This window comes from Odocoileus virginianus, chromosome 31 (assembly GCF_023699985.2).
Source record: "Odocoileus virginianus isolate 20LAN1187 ecotype Illinois chromosome 31, Ovbor_1.2, whole genome shotgun sequence".
NCBI classification, from domain to species: domain Eukaryota; kingdom Metazoa; phylum Chordata; class Mammalia; order Artiodactyla; family Cervidae; genus Odocoileus; species Odocoileus virginianus.
In genome coordinates, this window is record NC_069704.1 from 25,004,880 (window position 1) to 25,028,519 (window position 23,640).

Here is a 23,640-nt window from a genome sequence, read left to right on the forward strand (position 1 = left end):
AGAGGTGGGTAATGGATGCTAGGGAGACTGTCAACAATTTTTCCCTAAAATGTGGAAGCAGGGTAATAGGAAGCTGGCAGGTTGTGCTTGTATATCTGACATCTTCCTCCTAATTGCCTGTACAGTGGACATAGAAGAACAAAGAGTTAGTAGAATATGAAGCCACAGCTTGGAGCAGGGTCTCCACAAGGAAATACAAAGTGGGATGGTTGTTGAAGAACCAAGAGCAGAGGCATCTTGCCTTGCCTTGAGAACTAGAGCAGAGACCAATTATCCACCACACCTTGATTGATCAGCCAGCAGGGACCCACAAACCACTGTGGAAGAGGTCACTTCTTAGAAGATGTCTAGTTTCAGAGGATCTCTGTGGGGTTGCCCATCCAGCTGGGCAGGGAGTCGTCTGGAGACCTACATTGATCTTGTCTCTGTGGTGGGGACAGAGTTACTCTTTCCCCTGGGAAGATAGGAGAGTTCAGGGATTTGTCCCTGTGCATGACAGCTGGTTGACTGCCACTCAGAGAGACCAGAAACTTGCTTGCCTTTCACCTCACACAGGTTTGTTGCTGCTTAAGAGTTTCTTGCAGCTTTTCCTGATGGCCAATGAAATGGCCATGAGGCATAGAAGAAGGAAGAAAAAGATACTCACTGCCAAGGTCTCAGTCACCAGAGAGAGGAAACCAAGACAGCATCACATCAGACTGGTGCCTCCTACTTGGGCAGACAGAACTGGAAGAGTCGGGTGAGAGTGTTACCCACACACTGGTAAGAATTCTCAAGGAGCTTCACCAAAAGCATTAAAATGAATTTGTAAAGACATGATTTTCAAAATTCAATAAATGAGTGTTCACGTATTTGTTCAGATCTTCCATAAAAGACCAAGTGGAATGACTATCTCAGAACATAAAGCAAAAATACAAAGCGGGAACTTGAGGAGAAAGAGGAGACTTGGAGGATGGGACCAAGGAGATGGAATGTGTGACAAGAAAGTAATTTGACAAGAAAAAGAAAAAGTGGAGAAGAGCTATTCCAGCAAACAGAAAAAATCCTCTCATCTGAATGAAGAGTCAGACCAGCAACTGGCAGAACTGATTTGTCTTAAGCAATATTAATACTCTACCATGTGCCCTACTTTTTAAAAGACACACTCTCAATGTTATGGGCTAAATTGGGTCCCCTCCAAGTTTTGTATGTTAAAGTCCTACCTCCAAGGACCTCAGAATGTGACTTTATTTGGAAATAGGTTTGGTGCATTTGTAATTATTTAAGACGAGGTCATAGGGAGTAGGGTGGGCCAGTATGACTTGTGTCCTCACGAAACAGGAATACTTGGACACAGATACAGACATGAATAGAGGGAAGATGGTGTGAACTCATGGGGAGAAGGTGGCCACCTACAAGCCAAGGAGACAGGCCTGGAACACACCCTCCCCTCACATCCCTCAGAATGAACCAACCCTGTCACCATCACCATCTCAGACTTCCAGCCTCCAGAACTGTGAGGAAATGAATTCTTGGTGAAAACCAGCCCAGACTGTGGTTCTTTGTGTTGGCAGCTATAGCAAACCAATACATGTGGCTCTAGCCTGAGGAAATTGGTAAATTAGAAGAAAAAAATCTTAGAAGCATACAGAAAGAAAAAATAGATTATTAAAAGAAAAAAGAAAATCAAAGTAGCATACAGCTTGTTTTCATCAACAGTTCTTTTTAAAGGATTAATTAATCACACCCATGGCCCTCTACTCCTTCCAATTTGTTCTGCCTCTCCACCCACACATCCCTGGAGACCTCCTCTGGCAGCAGCCTCATGGACTGCACGCAGTGAGAGATCTGGTGTGTGCATGCTGTGCGTGCTCTGTCGCTCAGGAGTATTTGCCTCTTTGACCCTATGGAGCCTGCCAAGGCTCCTCTGTCCATGGGGATTCTCCAGGCAAGAGTATTGGAATAGGCTGCCATTCCATCCTGTCCATGTTCCCTCCTTCAGAGGACCTTCCCAACCCAGGGATCTAACCCGAGTCTCCTGTGTCTCCTGCGTTGCAGGCAGATTCTTTACCCACTGAACCACGTGGGACACTGGGGAGACTGGGTGGGCTTCAATAAAAGGTCTTGCTTCTAATCCTTCTCCCACTTTCATAACACTCCTCCTCCTCTCTGGGACCCTTAACCAACACATCAACCTCTTGCATTTTTAATCTACACTCACTCCCTTGACGACATCTCCAGTGTCATAGCTTGGGGTGCATCTATGTTTTACTGGCTCCCAAATATATATTTCTAACCTAGACTTCTGAATTCCTTCCATGTTGTGGAAATGCCAATAAATAGTGAAATGGTGGTGCCAACAGACAAGGCAGGTATGGGCATTCCACCCACAGGACACATCAATGATGTATGGATGGTGGGATTCCAGGCCTCAGTGAGTCTGATTTTCTCACCAGGGAAGAAATGAAGGAAGTCAGTTCTCAATGTCTGTGATATCAGAAGAAGATGGCCATCTTCAGTTTTCTGAGATGGTGATCAGATTGTCAGAGAAGAGAGTCTGTCAGTCTCTGCTTTGGGAACTGTATTCAGGTTGACTTTGTTGTGAAGTACATTGACTGATCATTGGAATGTGCCCTAAAATTACACACCGCATAAGGAACAAGTTTTCAAGTCTGTTGGCTCAAGTTGGGATTGTGTTCCTAAGGTGCCTTGTGTTTGCTTATGTTTTTGACTTACTCTTTTAGGTTCTAAAAGATACATTTACTTTTCCCACAATGGCTATTTATTCCTGGAATTTGTTGCTCTGAGTATTTATCTGCCATGCTTGGTGTGTAAATATCTGTGGCTTTCCTGACTTTTTCACAAATCCCCACATCTTCTCTCTGAGTTCTTTTGCCTTAAATCTCACAGTGGCTCAGCGGTAAAGAATCTGCCTGCAATATGGGAGATGCAGGAGATGCAGGTTCAATTCTTGGGTTGGAAAGATCTCTTGGAGGAAGGCATGGCAACCCACTCCAGCATTCTTGCCTGGAGAATCCCGTGGACAGAGAAGCCTGGCAAGCTACAGTTCATGGGGTCGCAAAGAGTTGGACACAACTGAAGAGACTGAGCACATTTTGCATTCACAGTGACCTCATCTTTTTTTATTTTTAGTCAGTCTTTTTGACCTTGGACAAATCACATCACTTTCCTGTGGGGAGGACTGAGTGGGCTGAGGATCCCTGCCCAAGGAGCTGGGTGGACACTCCTGACTGTGTTTGATCATCTGCCTTTTAGCAACATAAAACAGTGCCTTTTAGCACTGAGGAGTTAACCTCTGAAGGAATGCCAGTAATTAATAAGCACCCCATGTCTAGTGTCAATATAGACTTTAGACAATATGTGTGTATATATATATATATACTTTTTAACCAGAATGAAAACTAATATAGAGATTCTCCTTTGATGTGGGGAGGCCACCTTGAAAATCTCTATACTTTAATTCCATGGCATTTATCCTAAGTTTGGTTCAATTTATGTGCATTTGAATTCATAGAGACCTTGACCAAGACCCCTGGCCACAGAGCCTTGTGAGTGACAGCTTTATTACTTGGCAGCACTTCAAGTCAAGAGGAGAGGGGCTTCATAGATATTGTGAGAAGATAATCACTACGGGGTAGAGGAAAGCGGAAGGATATCAGAATAGACCAGATTGAAGAGGCAAACAAAAGTGGACCCTGAGAAAAGCGGGAAAGCAGACAGATCCTGTAGCTCAGCAAGAGCCCTGTGGGGGACAGGGAGGCAGCCAATCACATAGGAATGGTGGCCAGTCACACTTTTATGCATGAGAGTGTTTACTGAACATTACACTTGCATTTGGGCTTCCCTGTAGCTCAGTTGGTAAAGAATCTGTCTGCAATGTAGGAGACGCAGGTTTGATTCCTGGGTTGGGAAGATACCCTGGAGAAGGGAATGAGAACCCACTCCAGTGCTCTTGCCTGGAGAATCCCACGGATAGAGGGGCCTGGCAGGCTACTGTCCATGGGGTCACAGGAGTCAGACACGACTTAGGCACTAAGTCTCTATACTTCCATTTAGAAAGAGCTTAGTACTAGAAAAGTCTAGAGGTGAACAATCTCACTAGAAATTTGCCAGGAGAACTTTAAGAAAGAAAATCAGTTACAAAGCAAAGAACTGCATTCCCAGAAGTGAATAGAGATGCATGTGTGTGAACGTGTGTGCACACCCATGTGTGGTATCAAGCCATCTTAGAGACTCAAAGCTAATGGGAAGGGGCAAGAAGGGAGGGAGGGATACAGAGAGACAGCAGCCTCTTTGAATTATGAAACTCGGGAAAGGAATTTTAGGAGGCATTCTTACCACCTTCCTAGATCCCGCATCATCTTTTCTCTTGGTTCCTCCTTCTCTTTGCTGGAACACATCCTTAAGTGACTTCTAAGTAAAGGTTAGAAATGAGATTAACACTCTGGATCCTCACTACAGTCTGTCCTGACACAATGGGAATAGAAGTCTTTCAGTACCTTACCAGGGACCATGCTGGGCATTGCAGGGGAAATGTCATCTTCACCCCATTGTCTATAGCGATTCCGTTCTAGCACCAGACTTAATGATCCTGCCTAAAAAAGCCTAGAAGTCACCTAGTCCCCACCCCACTACTCTAGTTGGGGACACAACAGTGAATAGAACAGGAGCAAACCCCTGCCCTGGGTCTTTACCTCTTGTGATCCTACATTTGCAGGTTTGGGATGAGGGCACCTGGGGCACACTTTTCCCCATTGATTTATGTTTATATTTATATTCCAGCTTTTTAAAAATTGGGCTTTCCTGGTGGATCAGACAGTAAAGAATCTGCCTGCGATGCAGGAGGCCAGGCTTCAATACCTGTCTTCAATCCCTGAGTTGGGAAGATCCCCTGGAGAAGGGAATGGCAACCCACTCCAGTATTCTTGCCTGGCGAATTCCATGGACAGAGGAGCCTGGGTGGGCTACAGTCCATGGGGTCAAAGAGTCAGACACGACTGAGCGACTAACACAGTTTCCTTAAATTGGTGCATCAAACAGCTGTCCTGGCCTTTTTCTCTGTGAATTAAAATTAGAAAAGGAGAGACCTATATAAAGATCTCAATGGATTAACTAATTTAGAATTCATTTTCTAGTGGCCTCTAGTGGCATTTGTTAGAGTTGCACCTCTTCTGTTTTGGGGGCTGAGGTCTGAGAGAGGCTGGGTGTTCCCACAGACTGGAACCTGCTCCCAGCTCAGCTGCCCTGGCCAGCGGCAGTAGTGAGGGTGGTGGTGTTACATCTCTGCTTCAAGCTCATAAGTTTCCTGCACTAATCACGTTCCTAGCTAATCCTGTGGGGACTATGACCTTCTTGTCCCCATAAAAATCAAAAGACTCACCACCAGTTTCTTTCTCCCACTCTCCATGATCCTGAGATCCTAACCTCGTGAACTGGAAATTCGCACTGTTTATAGGGATGCAATTTTTAATAGTGAGCCAGGATTTCTCTAAGTTCTGTTATTTTCTCTTGCATAAGGGGACTGTATGTGGCTCTAGTTGCATGGTTTTGTTTCTAGTTAGTGAAAAAGCCCCATCACTGGCTACAAGAAAAGGAACTCTGAAGACAAACATTTTTAGATGATTCTTGGTCACGGTATTTTTTTTAGAGGCACAATTGGTGAGTATAGGCTGGATTACTTAAACTGCCCACTGCTGCGGAGAAACTTTCACCCTGCTGTGTTTTCATCAGAGAATCGAGCATCGCAGACGTTAGAGAACGTACTTTGCTCCTGGGTTTGTATACCTGGTTCTCTGTGATCTCTGCAGCAGGCACACAGCAGGCTTCCATCAGCATATGTCAATAAATTAATCCAATGATCTTGCCTTGGACTGGTTTGGAGAGTAAGTATCTCCTAGTGATTTCTGTGGCTCAATCAGTAACTTTGCATGCTTGCATTTGGAACAGAGCATTTCGCCAACAACTAAATCCTTAACTGCTATTCTAAATAATTGTGTTAACTGCAGTGTAGCAAAGGCAGAGCTTCTCTAATAAGCACTCTAGTTTTCCTGCACATGTCAGGTTTTTATGCTAGGTTATTTCAGCAAAAAATGCCCAAGGTATAATCAAGTTAATAAAATATATTAAGAAAACACAACCTGTGCAATGAATATGCATATTTATAGGATCTACATAATCAACCCAGCTCTTATAAGATCACTGTACCTCAGATAAAGTGAACATGATAGATCATATCTTGTGGGGAATGCCAAATATAAATTGGTACTCGCCATCTACCTTGACAAGGATTAAATCATGAGCCAGTGCAGCTGCTAAACTTTACCAGTCCCTAAAAGGAATTCAGAGTGGAGATCAGGAATGAGGCACTCTGTGCTCTGGGAAAAAATGGAAGAACAGGTCTTTCGGTAGACATTTTCAGGAGACTTTATGAGCAGTTTTATGGTGCAGTTCTTGCATTGCCTTGTATCTAGAAAAGCACTAAAATCATTAATGGTGACATCTGCCCCTCCTGACAAGCAGCAAGCCTCTGCCAAACTGTGTGCTCACTGCATGTATCCCCCTTCACTAAAATCATATATAACACTGACCTCCCCCCTACCAATTTGGAGCAGTTTCTCAGGGCTATCTGAGATGCTGCCTACAAGGCTATAATCCTCATTTTTGCCCCAAATAATAGTTAACTCCTAACTCTCATATGTTCTGCTCTTTTTTTCAGTTGACGGAAAGAAATGTGACATTTATTTATGCTAAGAAAATCCATACTGAAAAAACTGTTCCTTAAAAAGGAACTAGAATTTTACCTTTATGGGATAATAATTAAATATTTTTCTGAAAGAAAAAGGGAAAAGATAGGTTGTTCTCCCTGGTGAGACCCTAGCCTGGCAGATGGAGCCTGCAGGAGCCCAAGTCCCCTGTGTCCACTCCAGGGACGTGTGGGCCCAGAGAGAACAGCTATTTGTGGCAGGAGCCTATGAGCACCTGTAGACTTGAAAAAACAACAATATTGGTATTTACTCTGGAAAAAAAAAAAAAAGTAAAACCAGTTTATGCTCCTATTGGGCTAGTGAGACATTGTTCCTGCTTCTCTGCGTTGCTGTCTTCTGGATGTGCAAATTTGAAACAGATTGAGAAAGTAGGTTGGTGGCACAGCATCCGTCCACCTGCCACTCCATCTCATCTGGACCAAAGCAGACAGAGGGGCCAGGTTGCAGGTGGGAAAGATGGGTGCTAGTGAGTGAGTATGGGTGCCAGGGCCCAGTCTCCTGGCAGCATCCCTCCCCCACCAGACCCCCATGACTACAGGGAAGAAGTGCATCCTGGGAGGAGTAGGGCACTGGTCCACTTGATGGGTGGTCTCAGAAGAGAAGCCACAAAGTTGGGCTCCTTTCTGCACCATGGAAGGGAACTTTACACTTGTGTCCCTTCTTCAAATGTAGGGTTTTAACACAGAAAATAAGGCACACAAATTACAAAGAAAACATCTATATTGAAATTATCAAATTTTTTTTTTAAATTGTAATATATGGGCTTCTCTATTAACTCAGTAGCAAGGTTTTGCAACAGGGTCCCATAATAGGTGTCACCTTGGAGTAATGATGTGGCATTTGCAATGTGATGTGAAAGGAATCAGTTTTTACTGGTGACCAGCCATGAGTACGCTGAATATATCTTTGGGTTTTTTCCCCTGCATTTACAATAAGAGGAAATGCTACATTTCAGTTAGAGATTAGTGAAAATGAACATGTACTTTTTCCCATCTACATTCACAAGCAGGACCAAGGAGTCTTGAGCACCAGGGTACAGTCCTGCCAACCTGTTTTGAGATCCAGGAAATGCAGAGTCTCCAAAGAAGCACTCCGGTCACCTGTAGTCACAAGCTCTAGAAGACTGTGGGTAGCATCCCTGCCAGTGTGCCCATGATGGAGGGATTTCTGTCCACTGTCAGTTGCAAACCCTGGGACCCAATCTAATGATGCTTGTTTGATCCTCATCAGTTGACACAGTTGGGCTGTGACCAAGGCATTGTATGTGTGTGCCTGCTAAGTCACTTCAGTCGTGTCTGACTCTTCGTGACCCTATGGACTAAAACCTGCCCATGCTCCTCTGTCCATGGGATTCTCTAGGCAAGAATAAGGGAGTGGGTTGCCATGCCCTCCTTCATCATTGCATAGCAAATACTGCTACCCAAGGAATACTTTGCCTGTTATTACAGTTTTTCTTGTTTAATAAACTTTCTCCTGAAAAGGTGGGGATAGTGTTTCCTATCTTATTCAATGCTGAATTCAGCTGACAGTACATGTTCAAGAAATACTTTGTTGAATGACTATAAGAACAATGAAGTGAAGGGCATTTGTTGAGATTTGATGAACAACTCACAGAACTTGTCTGCAACCTTGATCTTTTCATGTAAGTAATGTTTTCTTTTGATAGTCTTAAAAGTGGATGACTCTAATGAAAATAAATCAATGATAACAAGTGTTGGAGAGTATGCAGAGAAATTGGAGTCCTCATTCATTGCAGGAGGGAGTGTAAACCACTTTGGAAAGCAGTTTGGAAATTTCTTTAAAATATCAATGACTTTTCCATATGACTCAGCAATTCCACTGCTAGGAGTCTACCCAAGAGAAATGAAAAAGCAACATATGTCCACATACAAACATACACAATATTCATAGCAGCATTATTCATAACAGCCCCAAACTAAAAAAATTCAAATATCCATCAACGGATGAGTGGATAAACAAAACATACCATGGAATACTATTCAGCAATAAAATGAGCTTTGATGCATATATAACTTGGTTGAACCTTGAAAACATTCTGCTAAGTGAAAGAAGCCAGAAACAAAATGCTGCATATTGTTTAATTCCACTTATATGAAATGTCCAGAAAAGGCAAATCCATTCAGACAGAAAACAGACCAGATTGCCTGGGGCTGAGGATGTGATGAAAATGTTCTAAGATTAGATTGGGGTGAAGGCTGCAATATTTACACATTTACTACAAATCACAGAATTGGATACTTTGGATGAGTGAATTTCATGGAAGTAAATTCCAAGATCTCTATCGCCCCAGGTTAGGAGCATGAGGGTGCAGCATATAAGAGTCTGGAAACAAGATAACAGCCAGATGTGGAAGCACCCATGCTGGCCCTTCAGGTGGGCCATCTACAGGTTGGAAATTCCAGCCATTCCCATCCCCCATCCTGTAAGTCATTCAGACACCGGCTAATGTCTACCTTTGTGCAATGGCTGAAGTACACCTTTGCATTATTTGTAGGAAAAGCTGTGTAGCAAGTTGAGACTGGAAGTCATCTAGCAGGAGGATGCTTCTTGAACATGAAAACTACCTTGCAGGCAATCTGTTAGTCTCCTCAGTCTTTTCCTTGGGCTCCTGCAGCCTAATTTGGATTATTCTGTGTATTTCAAGGGTTTCCCAGGTGGCACTAGTGGTAAAGAATCTGCCTGCCAATGCAGGAAATACAAGAGACTCAGGTTTGATCCCTGGGTTGGGAAGACCCCCCTGGAGGCAACCCACTCCAGTATTCTTGCCAGGAAAATTCCATGGACAGAGGAGCCTAGCAGGCTACACTTCATGGGGCCACATATTTCAAAGTAATGGTGAATTTCCTTAACAAAATTCCGCGATTCCACATTCTTACTAGCTTCGTTTTCCCTCAAAGAGATGGCTTTAGTGAGGAGACAAGCAAAATATAAAATCCAGCCAAAAAAAGAAAAAAACAAACAACCTGATAAGATGATTATTTAAAAATGTTAAACGTGGAATTGACATGGATGGGGGTGGCATCTCACCTGAATTCTCCTTCACCTGTTTGGACACTGTCTCCCTTCCCACTTTCCATCCAGGTCTGAGAAATACCATTAATATCACCTCAGCTGAGCCGTCCAGTGGATGCAGTCATGACCTGGGCGGGGGAGGGGTGTGCAGTCATCCTGGGGTGGGCAGGGTTTTCATTGCTATGGAGGGGAGTATTGCTGCCATCCTGAGCAGGGCTCTGTGTGTGTGTGTGTGTGTGTGTGTGTGTGTGTGTGTGTGGCGGTTGCCATCCTGGAACAGTGAGGTTGAGGGAGTGTTGTACTTGCCTTCTAGAGTTCCAGAAAAGTGGTCATTGGCCCCGTCCCTCCCTTGGTACTGGCATACTTCCCTGAGGCCTTCCAAAGCACAAAAGATGGTTTTGAGTCTATGTCTCTGTGTCTGGGCAACATTTTTCACTAAAACCTCAGCACTTCAGACGGGGAGAAAGAATAAGCAGAACAAATTAGTGAAAAAGCAATACCATTGAATTAAAAATGTTAATTTGTCCGGTGTTTTAACAAAAATACACATTAGAGCTGAGCCAAGTGTAGTCTGTCACAGTCCCTCTCGGTTCCCTCCACCCACACCGCACTCCAGAGCCGTGTGTGTGTGTGTGTGTGTGCGCGCGCGCGCGCGCACGTGCGGGGTGGGGGGCACTGCAGTCACATCTGCCTCCTTACAACCCCTGCCTTAGGGGCTCAGGGCAGGACAACTGCTAGGCGCTCCTCCAGCAGACCAGCCACCGTCCACTGACAAGCCAAGACCCCCAAGATGCACTTGTGTGAAAAAAGTAAACAGAAAACCATTTGTAGAGAAGCCACCTCTTATGTTTAAAAAATGGTATAAATATAAGAACACACTGTATACATTCTTATATATGCATTAAAAAACTGACAGGATCCACAATGAACCAACAGTAGTCATTACTTGGTGGAGGCAGTGGGTAGCTGGGGATGGGAGAGGAAATGTCCACTGTGACTCTGAACTAGGTGAACTCAGGAACTAGCTGTAGTGACAGTATTAGCTATTTGTATCAGCTATTGAATAACTACATGAATGAAATAAAACTGAAAAAGAAATGGGAGGTGGGAGGGGGGATCGGGATGGGGAATACATGTATATCCATGGCTGGTTCATGTCAATGTATGACAAAAACCACTACAGTACTGTGAAGTAATTAGCCTCCAACTAATAAAAAAATAAAATTAAATTAAAAAAAAAAAAAAAGAAATAGATCTGACAGTCAGGCTCATGTTCTTCTCAGTGAGGGTGTCAGGTAGTCTAAATTCAGGCCTCCTCCAAGTAAATAAAGCATCATTCTTATTTCAAAAGCTAATTTCTGAGCACCCATTAAGTCCCAGGCCAAGTAACACTTATAGTCTCTACTGCTTTAGGGACTAGAGTCTCCACTCAAGTCTCTACTACTAGAGACTCCAGCAGTAGTGTCTACTACTACTTCAGGGACTGATGAAGGAAAAACAGGAGGTGAAGGTGGAAATAGTTCTGACCTAGAAAGGTCACACTGATTTCCAGTGGCTAGGTATAGAGCTAGTCATCTGACGCAAGTTGATTTTGATACATCCTTCTCCTGAAAAGTTCATCTCAAAAAAGATTTTCAATGTTCCCGTCAAAAAGTCATAAACTGTCTGAAAATAGCTATCAATACTGAACTGAGAGGTGGAATTCATCCAAAGTGAACACTTTTAAGCAAGTGTTTCCCTGTTGAGAGAGACCCAAGAGGTTTGTCTTGATATAGTGGGGAGAGTTATGTAACTGTAACATTGAGTGAAACACCCTAAAAGAAGCACAGAAAAGTGAGCCATTGCTCTGACAGACTGTTTCAACAAGTACTGTATACAAAAACAACCAAAAAAATGCATGTACAAAGTAATCGTCGCTTTGTATGGCTTGATTAAAACTAATTACATTAAGTGACCTTACTCAGTTGGTGTGGAAATCTCCCTCTTGTGGGTATAAACAGGTGTGGGGCTAGGTGGGACAGTATGAGTGACATATATCTGAATTACGCAGCTTAGCTCTAAAATCTGTTCTGGAACATTCTAATTAAGTCACTTTCGTTCAACTGCACTGACTGTAGAAGCTCAATAACCTTCCTAAAGATGCAGTAACAAATTTTATTTCGAGCCAAAAAATCCCCCAGATCAAAACCTCCCCCTCTCTGTCAAAAAACCCTCCAAGTGTCTTTCTGCAGAATCTTGGCTGCTCGCTCTGTGGTCCCGGCCGTGGCCCCGAGCACCGCCTTCACCTCTGGGTGCTGAGTGACGGGAAACTGAAGCAGCCGCTTGCCTCCCTGGCTAGGTCTGCGGACAGGGCAGCCAAAGGGCTATTTCCCATTTTTCACTCTTAGGTCTCAACGGAACAGTTAAACCATCAGGTGTACCAAATTAGAGATAAACTGAAGTTCCTCTTTCAGATCAGTGGAAATGAGAAGTAGCCCCCTGTAGCCCTGAGTTCTTTTAATATGCAATCCAGACCACACTGGCCGGGAGAGGGGCTCCAGGGGGCTCCTAGACATTCACAGGATGTACACTCAGACATGTTATTTGTTTGTGTGCATGGCTGTATCCCTCAGCAGCATGATGCTAGCAGAGAGGAGCAAGGGGTGCACACGATGACCTGAGGTGCCAGAGAGCCAGGGAGACCCAGGGTGCTGTACTTAAGAGGCTTTCAGCATCAGGACCCTTTGGGCCCTTGTTAGAAATGCACTTTCTTGGCCCCACCCAGACTTGCCTGGGAGCAAGTAGGGCAGTGCTTGTTCTGGAACAAGCTCCATCAGATGTTCTGATGTATGATAAAGGGCCACTGCTTATGGATGTGAAGTGAATTCCTAGCTGAGCCTTGCTTAACCCAGGGTTGTGGACCCACTCCATTAAACATGGAAAACCACCCAGGCCGTGCCAGGGTAAAAGGGACCCATCTAGGGGAGAGGGACAGCAGGGGCCATTAGCTGGCCAGCAGAAGCATCTTCAGGCCTCATCCAACCCCTGCCCTAACTGGAAGCCCAGGAGCCACTGACCCCACGGATGTACCCTGGTCCAGGTATACTGGAACTCGGCTGGCTGTGCTGCTGACCAGCGATGGAATGCAGGCAGCTTCGGGCAAGTGGTGAAGAAGGCCTAGTCTCCTTCACTGTCTCTCCCTGCAGCCCTGCTCTAGGCCTTGGGAAGCGCCAGACTCCAGGTCTAAAAATGGCAGGGCCTTTGGGACCTCAGGAGGAGAGAGGTTTAAAACCCAAAACCATCTTCACCTCATCTGCAGTTAGTTAATCCCCGCTACAGGCTTCACCAAGAAAAGCAATGTAACCTGTTCCCATCATTTATCTGCCAATGTATAATGTATCCATGTTCAAATGAAGTTGCTGCTCCCGGAGAAGCCCCAACCACGGCCCAAATCATCATTTGGCGTCTCCATCACCCAGCAAACCCCACTACCTGACATCCTCATGACCTGCAGAGCCGACTGAACCTCCTCTTTCACTTTATTGGGCACAGCAGGTGTGGGAGTTACAAGTGAACTCTATCCCGTGTGTCAGATGCAATGTACTTGTGGGCCTTCTATCACAGGAGCTCTGAAATGAACGGACCTCGCTTACATATGGTACAAACACAAGCAAACCAGAATACAACCCGGTGGTATCCCAACGTGGGTAACGTAAACAGTTAAATTACGAAGTCATTATTTTAAGCTCAAAATACTTCAATGAAAACAGCATACAAAAACCATATAAATTACATTTAAGGTCTGTACAGAATTCTAAAAAAAAAAATAACAATAATGTGCTCTGTACAATGTTGCCTCCTTTGTAACATTCCAAGGCCCCAAAACACTTTCCCTTGAATTCCAGAAAATTGGGCAAAATACACATGCAGGATAATTAAAAAATTATTTCACAAGAATACAAAACCATGTGGGTTTCTTTTAAGGCACATAACCTTTTAATACAGAACTCCCATTCCAGGAGCCCCTTCCTCATCAGACCCTGACAGGTGGCCATTTCTTGTTCCCATAATCTTTGGTGGGTGAGGGGAGACTGTTAATGGCAGGTGAGGGGCAGCAGAGAGAAAAGCAGCCTCCTCCATCCTCAGCCTGCAGCCCAGCCACTGGGCATCACAAATCCCAAGGTCCCAACTTGTTGCAGGCCGCTTTTCCCCAATGTTTGGACATACTCAATCCATAGGCAATATGGAGAGAAGATGGTACCAAATTTCCTTCAAAGCACAAGCACTGCTCACCGATGTCGACCTCCGGGGAAATGTAGGTGGCACTGGGGAGTCACTATGTGTCCTGCTGGGTTACTATCCTCGCTTGGTCAGGAGCCATTGGCCAAAAGACCCTCCAACCAAACAGGTGGGCACAGCGCGGCTCTGCGCACAAGAGGACTGCAGAGGAGGACTTGGCACAAGGAGGCTGCCTCCAGCTCAGCGGCTCCCGGGGCGCCCTCCACCCGAGGCTCCTGTCCGTCCACTCGGTGCACGACGGCCCCATGGCCCTCAGGCTTCCAGCTGGACCTCGGCCTCGCCCATCTGCAGAGTGTCGTTGTCTCCCAGCAGCTCGGTCTCAGGGACCGAGCCGTCCTCCTCCTCCTCCGCTTCCTGCACGGGGCTCTGGGCCACCTCTTCCGGGACATTCTGCGCATCCTCAGTGCCCTCCGAGAGCAGGGCGGCCCTGTCCGCCACCGACGTATTGGAAGGCGCAGTGGTGACGTACCCCGTGCTGGTGGAGCCGCTGCCACTGTGATGCGAGCCGGGTTTGGGGACCATCTGGGCGGGCACCTGCTGCGGGGCCATCTGCATTGGGATCTGGACGGGGTAAAAGTTGGGCAGGTAGGCCCCATAGGCCGGCACTGGCTGGTACCCATTGACCGGGATGTAGAGCTGGGGAGGGGGCACCATGGGTCTGATCTGGCCCTTCATGGGGATGAACTGGGGCTGCGGGAAGGGCTGGGCCTTCTGCTTGGGTCCCCCGTAGCGGGCGTTGCTGACGTTGCTGACCGGGCTGGTGCTCAGCGAGCTGGTCTGCGTGGCATTGCTGGCGCCCGAGGTCTGGGCCGAACTGTTGTAGGTGGACAGGTTGCCCCAGGCGCGCAGCCGGCTGTGGATGTCCTTGAAGCGGGGCCGGCGGCTGGGGAACTCGTGCCAGCACTCGATCATCAGCGCGTACACCCAGGCGGGGCAGTCGTCCGGGCAGGGCAGCACCTGCCGGCTCCGGACCATCTCCACCACGTCCTGGTTGGAGTGGCCGCAGTAGGGCTGCAGGCCGTAACTGAACACCTCCCACAGGACCACGCCGTAGGACCAGATGTCTGAGTCCACGGAAAACTTGCCGTACATGATGGCCTCGGGGGACATCCAGCGGATGGGCAGCAGCGCGCTGCCCGTCAGCTTGTAGTAGTCTGCCGAGTACACTTCGCGGAAGAGCCCCAAGTCCGAGATCTTCACGGTCAGCTTGTCATACACCAGGACGTTGCGGGTGGCCAGGTCTTTGTGCACCACGTGGTGGCCGGACAGGTACTCCATGCCCGCGGCGATCTGCGCCACCACATGCACGAAGTCTGGGGGCTCCAGGGCGGACTTCACTGTGCGGTCGTCGTCCGTGCTGCCCACGTCCGAATGTGGCGAGCGCATGACCAGGAACTCGTGCAGGTCACCGTGCGGGCAATAGCTGAAGATCATGCTCAGGGGTTGGTCCTTGGTCACCACGCCCAGCAGACAGACGATGTTGGGGTGCTGCAGCCGCGCCCGCAGCAGGGCCTCGTGCCGGAACTCCTCCCGGAGCGGACCCTCGGCTTTGTCCTTCAGCGTCTTGATGGCCACGGCCTGGGTCTGCTCACCCGGCGCCGGGCCAAACAGATGGCCTTTGTAGACCTTCCCGAACCGGCCCTCCCCAAGCTCCTCCATGAACCTCACGGTGGACAAGCTGATCTCCTTGAGTTTGGCCTGCCAAGAAGAAAAGCCCCAGTGAAACATTTCTGCCACCAAGACACCAGAAGGCAGAGCCAGACAGCTGGAGAAGGGGTCGGGAGGGGGCTCCTAGAGCCACTCCCTAGCCCCACCAGGCTCAGTTTCAGCCTGCATCACCCACTGCTCTCTGCTCTTAAATGCGCTTCAATGCCGTGGGACTGCCTGAAACCTTCAAATGGTCCCAACCAGGCTGCAAATAACGCCGCCACCCCAAGATACATTGCAAAGTGTGTGGGTGAGGGTGGGTGTGTGCACTCTGAGCTCCAGCTGTCCCAGGACACCCTCCCAGCTGTGTCCCCCGCTACGGGCCTTTGCAGCTGCTCCCTGCTATGTGCCCATCAATAGGCCCGGCCGCCTCTGCTTGTCAGCAAGGCCCTGATGTCTATTTCTCTTGAACTCTGAGGTGTGCTTCCCACGATCTGAGTCATTTTTAGAGTCCAGGCCAGCTGTTCTACAGATGCGCCTCAAAGGGCCCGTCTTGCTGCTTACTCTTGACTAGATTCTTCATTAGATGCCACGTGACAGAAGCACCACACTGGTGAAATTGATTCGAGTCTTGCACCTCTCAGCCTCTACAACTTCCTGCCCCTTCTGTGTGCCCAGCCCTGTCCTCAGAGGCTGTCTGAACCCGGGGGAATTCGTGTCCTCACCTGCTAAACCCCCTTCCACCCCGCCACCCCCTGCAAACATTTAGTGATGCCTGGCTACAGAACTGAGTAAGTCCAGCCTCCTCCACTTCAAAGCCCAGATTGAAATGATTTTCCCCCGAAACTTGCAAGTAATGTAAATGTCGCTTCACTGAGGCTGGGTGAGCTTGGGGAGACCTTCTCCTGTGCTACACGTTTCAGTTCGTTCTCACCATCCTAGGAACTCAAGTTTGGGGTGAGCTGCCCCCACTATCACCTCTATAGGACTGTTGCTCTGTCCTTCCCTGAAAAATGAAACAAAGTCAGCCCAAGCCCAAAATGACCAGAAAACAGGCCCTCATTCCTTAAAAATTCGACATTCGACCCTCGAGTTGTGGGGGCAATCTGAGTTTCTCTTTTGTCCCCCTGAGGGGACAGCTGAAGCCCTGCAGAAGGAGGAAAGCTCATTCCCAGCCCATGATAACAGAGCGGGTCTCTGTTGAGGCAAAACAGTGAGTTCCAAACTCACCTGCCATATATCCCCTAAGGAGGCAAATGTCCCGGTATATTTTAGAGAAGAAATGGCAAAAAAGAAGGCCAGTTTAAAAGAATCATGTGTTGTGAATCAAGCGAATTAAGAAAGTGAGTACTGGAGTTAACCAGTCTCCAGGTAGGGGTTAAGCCTGGGGGAGCAGCCTCTTTAAATAAATACTGGTACAGAGACCTGCTTGTGCTGATTGATAAGAGGCATTTCCACATCCTGGCTGGGCGAGGCCATCAGCTGCCGCCGCTGTGGTGTAGACGCAGAAGCCTTCTGTTTATTCCGGCACATGCAGACCAAGAAGAAAAGGCACGCGATGACAAGGGGAATGGCGATGCTTGGAACCAAGATGTACAGAATTCCCATCCTGCTGCTGTCCTGGGGACCTGTGAACAGCAAGGCATCCATGGTTTTTCTGAAAATACCCCCCCTTTTCAACTCAGAGTTCTCCACCAGCCCAGCCCCACCTCCAACTAAAATATTTAAGCACTAGTAGATAGTTACGTAAACTGCATGAAGGGACAAAATTACAACCCAAACCTCAAAAAACATTATGTACCCCAAAATGTACACCTTGTGAAGCATGACCTAGAACTCCCTGCCAGGGGAGCAACTCAGAATACAGAGCACAAACAACAGACTCTAAAGGTCTTACAGTAGCAATCACCACCAACATGTTGCTTCCTAATTTGAATCCTGTTGGACATAGATGCTCTGACCTTTTCGTGTTGACTAAACCTGATGAGTTGATTAAACTTGATGAAACACAAGTTTCATGCTCATCTTCAGTGGAAGGAACTGGATATTGGGATTAGAAATGATCCTTGACCTCACTGAACATTTTAGGGTTTTCCTCATTTTTTGTACAATGAACATATACTCTTAAAAGACAATCATTAAAAATGCATATGATTTAAAAGAGCACTGGCTCTTATGCAGCAGGGGCACACTAATTCTTGAAAAACATTGGTTTAAGATGTACAAACACTGAGGCTTCAGGATGTTTTTCTTTCTTTCTTTTTTTCTCTTTTTTCCCGCCTTATGGCGAAGAGCAACGCACTGTCTACCCCTACAGGATTTACAGGAAAGCACAGAGGGTATTGGGCCGCAAGGTTCAAGCACCTCAGTGCTGCCCCCTGAGGGAGAGTTAAGGCTTCTCTGTGATGTGGAAAGCATGTTTTCCAAAACCCCGCCCCTGACTGCCCCCAGCAGTTTTCATCTCAACCTTGTGAATACTTAATTACATGGGAACTTGGGCTTCCCTATAACCAGTGGTAATGAGCTTTCCATCAGAAAGCAAACAAGTGATTTCTGGTCCATGTGGTACCTTAAAGAGCTAATTCAGTTCTAAAAATCACCACTGTCACCAGCATTGTCCCAAACCCAGTCTTGTTCCCTAGTCTCCAAAAGAAGATAAAAATCAAATGCAACCACACACAAAACCCTCCCGGTCCCACTCTGGAGGCAGAGTGTTCTCAAAGCCTCAGGGACAGTGGAGATTCTGGGTCATTTTTCCTGATTAAGGGCTAGGAGGGAAATTTCATGATCCTCAAGCCAAGATGAGATGTGAGCACTATCCGTAGTTTTGTATACCCATTTATTTTATCATTATCTTTTAAAATCACTAACAGAATACATGCTTATTAATAATTATAGTATTAGAGAAAATTGAATATTCTTAATAGGTACTTTGGAAATGGCAATCCACTCTAATATTCTTGACTGGAAAATTCCATGGGCAGAGGAGCCTGGCAGGCTACAGTCCATTGGGTCACAGAGTCAGACACAACTAAGCATGCACCCTTTTCACTTTATACTATTAACAGGTTGGTATTCACTTATTTTTTGATGTGTATATTTAAGTTGAACATGAAATAACCAATATTCAACTAATTTGACATAGAAGAGGCAGCTCATACAATTTTTAAGAATAGAATTTAAAAAGAACTCATTCAAAACAGAATTATATCATCCATATTTTCCTGCTCCGATTTTGTGGCAGAATAATATACTAGACTATAAGGGCTTCCCTGGTGGCTCAGTGGTAAAGAATCTGCCTACCAATGCAGGAGATGCAAGTTCGTTCCCTGGGGTGGGAAGATCCCCTGGAGGAGGAAATGGCAACCCATTCCAGTATTCTTGCCTGGGAAATCCCATGGACAGAGGAACCTGGCGGGCTACAGTCCTGGGGTCACAGAAGAGTCGGACACAAATTAGCAACTAAACAACAGCAACACAACATACCAGACTATGTTTCTCGAAGAACACACAACGCCAGCCATTCATCAAGAACTGCACACTGTCCCACGGCACAGAGGAACTTCTGTCTAACCCCTTGTTGGTAAATAATTGCCTGTATTTAGTTATCAGAAGTGATTCTGCAACAAATATCCTTGCATTTCTGCCCTTTTAAGTACAAATATTTCTGCAAAGTAAAACTGCCAGAGGAAAGAACATGCATATTTATCTCTTGATTAAATTTTAATTACAAAAATAATAACTGCTCATGGTAAAAACATCTTGCAAGTGTGCTAAGTCACTTCAGTCGTGTCCAACTCTTTGAGACTGTGGCCTGCCAGGCTCCTCTATCCATGGGATTCTCCAGGCAAGAATACTGGAGTGGGTTGCCATTTCCTTCTCCAGGGGACCTTCCCAACCCAGGAACTGAACCCACATGCCCTGTGGCTCCTGAGTTGGCAGGCGGATTCTTTACCACTCAACCACCTGGAAAGCCCAGAGATAACGATGTCTGTAAAATTTGCAACCATGAACTACACACTTTTCTTCTAGTCATAATTTAAGAGAGAAACTTCAGGGAAAACAATTAAAGAGATTTAAGTTCTATTTTCTCCTCACTCTGCTAAGTCTACATGTAACAGTTGAGCATTGTGGGAGGTGTGGGAGGAGGAATAGGAGGCCTGCGCCCCAACCACAGATGCTGGTCTGAGAAGCTGGTTTTAACTGTGATGGGAAGCATATCCACTAATAGTGGGAAATGCTTGACAATGTTCATTGAGAAACAAGATGCCAAATTCAATATCCCAAGACCACACAGAGAAAGAGGGCTGACAGAAGGGCCCCCAAATGTAAACAGTAGTCTCTGCTGAGTGGTGAAATTAGAGGTGATTTGCACATTCTTCTTTAGTTTTATTCCTTCTATAATTTAAAAAGTCCTGTAATGACCAGGTATTACTTTTATAACCAGCCACGACTTTACATAAAACAAATAATCACGGTGGTGAAACACGGTGGGTGGGGGATCCCAGAGCTACCAGCCTCCTGGTACCATCTCATCACAGAGTAAACCCCCCAGTCAACATTTGAAAAAAAAGAGAGAATACATACTACAAGAGGGTACGTCACACAGTTCCATGCGTACGTTTTTATTCTGCGTGAAGCACCAGGGGCCTTCCATCTGCCCGCCAGGGTTCCGGCAGTAGGCGTGCCCCCCTCCCAGCTCGGGGAAGTCGGCGCTTGTCAGGTGGTGGCTGTGAGGGCGCTGCAGGGCCCACGGCTGGCACTGGTGCCCCGACTTGGTGGTGCTCGCCGTCCCTCTGTAATCCGTGCCTGAGCCGTTGTAGCACTGATGGTCTGAGAGAGAAGGTTTGTCAGGAGGCCCGAAAATGAAGAGGAAGCAGCAGCCCTCCTCTGTGGGTCCAGGGAGTGCTTGTCTTCAACTATTCCGAAAAGGAATACCCAAACCACCTCGCCAAATCGGAAGTGCCAAAAGACCAAGGGATTGGAGGTAACGCCCAAGAAAAGAAGTCCCCAAGCCCACAAATGAAATGGATGGATGCACCAGGGACACATGTGGGGAGGAACCTGGTCAGAAGTTTATGACCCTGAAATAGCAGGCACCCCCACTCTACAACGACGATGTCAACCCTAACCTCACGTTCACTTGCATTAGAAACAAAACCAAACTATACAGGAGGGATGAGAAACTTCCAGACCTGACCCCCAACCTCAGTGAGGACGGGGCTCAGCCTTCTGTGAGCAGAGCCCCAGGCTCCCTCCACTCCCAGGGGAGACCCAGGGCCTCTTGAGCCACACCTGGGCTGTGTGTTTGTTGAATACCAGTTACACTCTGCTTGTTGTGTGCAGGCACTGTGTTAGGAATTTTCTAAATACTAACTCATTTAATCATCGTTCCAGCTCCTGAGGTTAGTACTTATTTTCGTGGTGTAATATGAGGAAACTGATATTTAAGCAACTTGCCAGGAGGTTCATGATGTCAGCTGAGTTGCCAGGCTTTGGATGGTGCAGTGGGTCTGGAGAGCAGCCTCTGGCCACCCTGGTGAGGAGCCCTGCTGCTCTAGGGAACCCCGGCCTCACCAAGGAAGCAAATATTTTCCAAGCCTGGGGGGAAGTCGACCTCTTTTCTGGGTTGGCTCCCCTAAAGGAGCACCACCATACCATCCTCAGTCAGCGGCTGAGAGATGCTTGTGCACCACTGGGAAGGCTTGGAAAAGGGTCTCTGTCTTCCCCTAAGCTCCTTTCAGCCTTGGCGGTAGGCCCAGAGTCCTCCCGTCTTGGAGAAGCCAAGTGTGTGGTTCACTGGGATAGAGTGACTTACTAGGGACCCACAAACAGGTAGGGTCAGGAGGGCTGTGCGCTCAGAACTAGAAGACAGGGAGTCTGCACCCGGGGCTGTCCTGCCGGCATGGGGCGGGACTGTGAGACTTTCCTGGACGGCTGGAATGGGGTCCCCAGGTTCTAAGAGGCAGGACCCAGGTTCTGGGGGAGGACGCGTGGGGACTCACAGCGGCCCAGCCTCTCGGCTGGGATGCCGATGCGCATGCAGTTGGCGGCGTCGGGGCTCTCGGGCATGGGCAGCGCCTCGCACTTGGGCAGCTGCAGCCGCATGAGGATGAGCGGGTTGGAGCGCGCGATCGTGTACTCCTGGCGGCACAGGTCGCTCTCCAGCACCTCGCACTCGTCCCGGCACAGTTCGCGCGGCTTGGGCGCCCGGGAGCGCGCATCGCACAGCGGGAACACGAAGTGGCAGAAGGACGGGATGGCGAACTGCGAGCACTGGTCCGATAGGTGCGTGGAGGTGCCGATCATGGTGAAGGCGGCTGCGGAGGAGGCGAGGCCAGAGTTAGGGTGGGGTGGGCCCTGCTTCGGGGCAAACACCCTGCGCGGCCACCCCTGCCCAGCGCCCCTGGTCCCATCTTCCTCCCAGGATCCGTGCTCTGCCCGAGGCCCCTGCTCCCACCTCCTGTCCAGGCCCTCGACCCTGCCCGGCACCCCAGCCCCCATCTCTTGTCTGTGCCCCACCCCCAGCCCTCCGGCTTGACTTCTGCAGGCCCAGAGTGGCTCTCAAGAGAGCCAGCACCCCAGGAAGCACACGGGCTGCCTCGATTTGCACCTAACACAGAAAGGCCCTGGTCCTAGGGCGTCCCTTACAAACATCAAAAATGAAACAAGAAAGGAGGAAAACCAGGCCCCAGATGGCATCCACCTAGATACTACTTCCAAGGCAGAAAGATTCTGGTACCAGACTCAAAACGACTTCCTAAGGTCCTGTTATGAACTGGCTCTGCCATCACTTGGGGATAGGTGAAGCCACGGGCTCAGTGGCTTCTAGAAGGAGAGGTTGGAGAAGAGGCCCAAGGACGGAGCTTTGGTCTTCCTGACATCTTGGAGCCTGTGTGCAGAGGGGAGGCCTGGCAGGGAATGGACCACCCAGGGTATGAACAGAGCCAGAAAGATGAATGATCAGCCCTATGGCCTGCAGCCCAAGACGAAGTACTTGATAATGGGAGTGGACGGTGGGCATTCCTTCAGGTGGAGTCTGGGGAGAGCCAAGAAACAACCAGAGGAGGTTCAAAGTGGGGAGGGGGGCAGGGCTTTGTGATAAAGGACAGCAGAGAAGCAAGCCATCACAGGAGTATCTGGAGCCTGGGTTGGCTGGCTTGCTTTTGGGGTGAGACATCAAAGGATGGGGCTGGATGGGAAGAATTGACACCTGATATGGACAAAGGAAAGCGGTGGGGGCTGCAGAGACCACGTCTGGGCAGGTGGATGGGAGCAGAGCTGCCAGTGGCAGGAGAGAAGGTGTGCACTCCAGGACCCTCTCCTCCAGGTTGTGGCAGTCAGCACTCAAAGGAAAGCATCTGCTGCCCCACCTGTGCCCACCCCACTTTGACCTGTGGAGGACCTGATTGTAAGGATCTGATCCTGGCCAGCTAGAGAAAGAGAGGTGCCCCGTGACTAGAGCAAGAGAGGTTGGAATTTAGTCCTTGGGACACTTCAGCTCCACCCATCACTTGTAGTGCCGTGCCTAGCGCGGCCAGCAGGTGGCACTGCTGGCACCCATTTCCCTCCAAAGATCCAGCAAGGTACCCATGGCTGGCGCTGGGTTAGGTGAGCTGGCATGGGGCCCGGTTCTGGCCCGGCCCTGTCGTTTACCACAGGACTGGCAGTCACTCAGGCCTTTCTGTACCTGGGTCTCTATCTGTCAAGTGATCTGTTGAGGCCACACTTTGGGAAATGGAAACCCACGTGGAGCCTATAAAATAGCGCAGGAGGTAAATGGTCCACGGGGCTCTGGCTGTCTCTGTGTCTTGCACGCAGCACCGGGTGCTGAAAACTCCGTAGTGTGCTCATCATGTCATCCTTAGCCTCCGGTCCCTTCTGGCCAATGTTGAAATTGCGGAACAGACAGGTAAGA

At 48.0% G+C, this 23,640-nt stretch overlaps 1 protein-coding gene across 3 annotated transcripts in view; it reads right to left on the minus strand.

Moving 5' to 3' along the window:
- Nucleotides 1-13,138: 13,138 nt before the first annotated feature.
- The window catches only part of ROR2 (receptor tyrosine kinase like orphan receptor 2), a 234,745-nt gene continuing 224,243 nt past the window's right edge, over nt 13,139-23,640 (minus strand). For 2 of the 3 annotated variants that reach the window (XM_070459418.1, XM_070459419.1), the window contains exons 6-9: nt 21,728-22,042; nt 20,310-20,555; nt 17,148-17,350; nt 13,139-15,773 (exon numbers count right to left, since the gene is read on the minus strand). In XM_070459418.1, coding sequence (XP_070315519.1) covers nt 14,328-15,773; nt 17,148-17,350; nt 20,310-20,555; nt 21,728-22,042 — 2,210 coding nt within the window. In that variant the 3' untranslated portion in view covers nt 13,139-14,327. The remainder of the gene's footprint in view (nt 15,774-17,147; nt 17,351-20,309; nt 20,556-21,727; nt 22,043-23,640) is intronic. The other variant, XR_011484964.1, reaches the window with a different exon arrangement.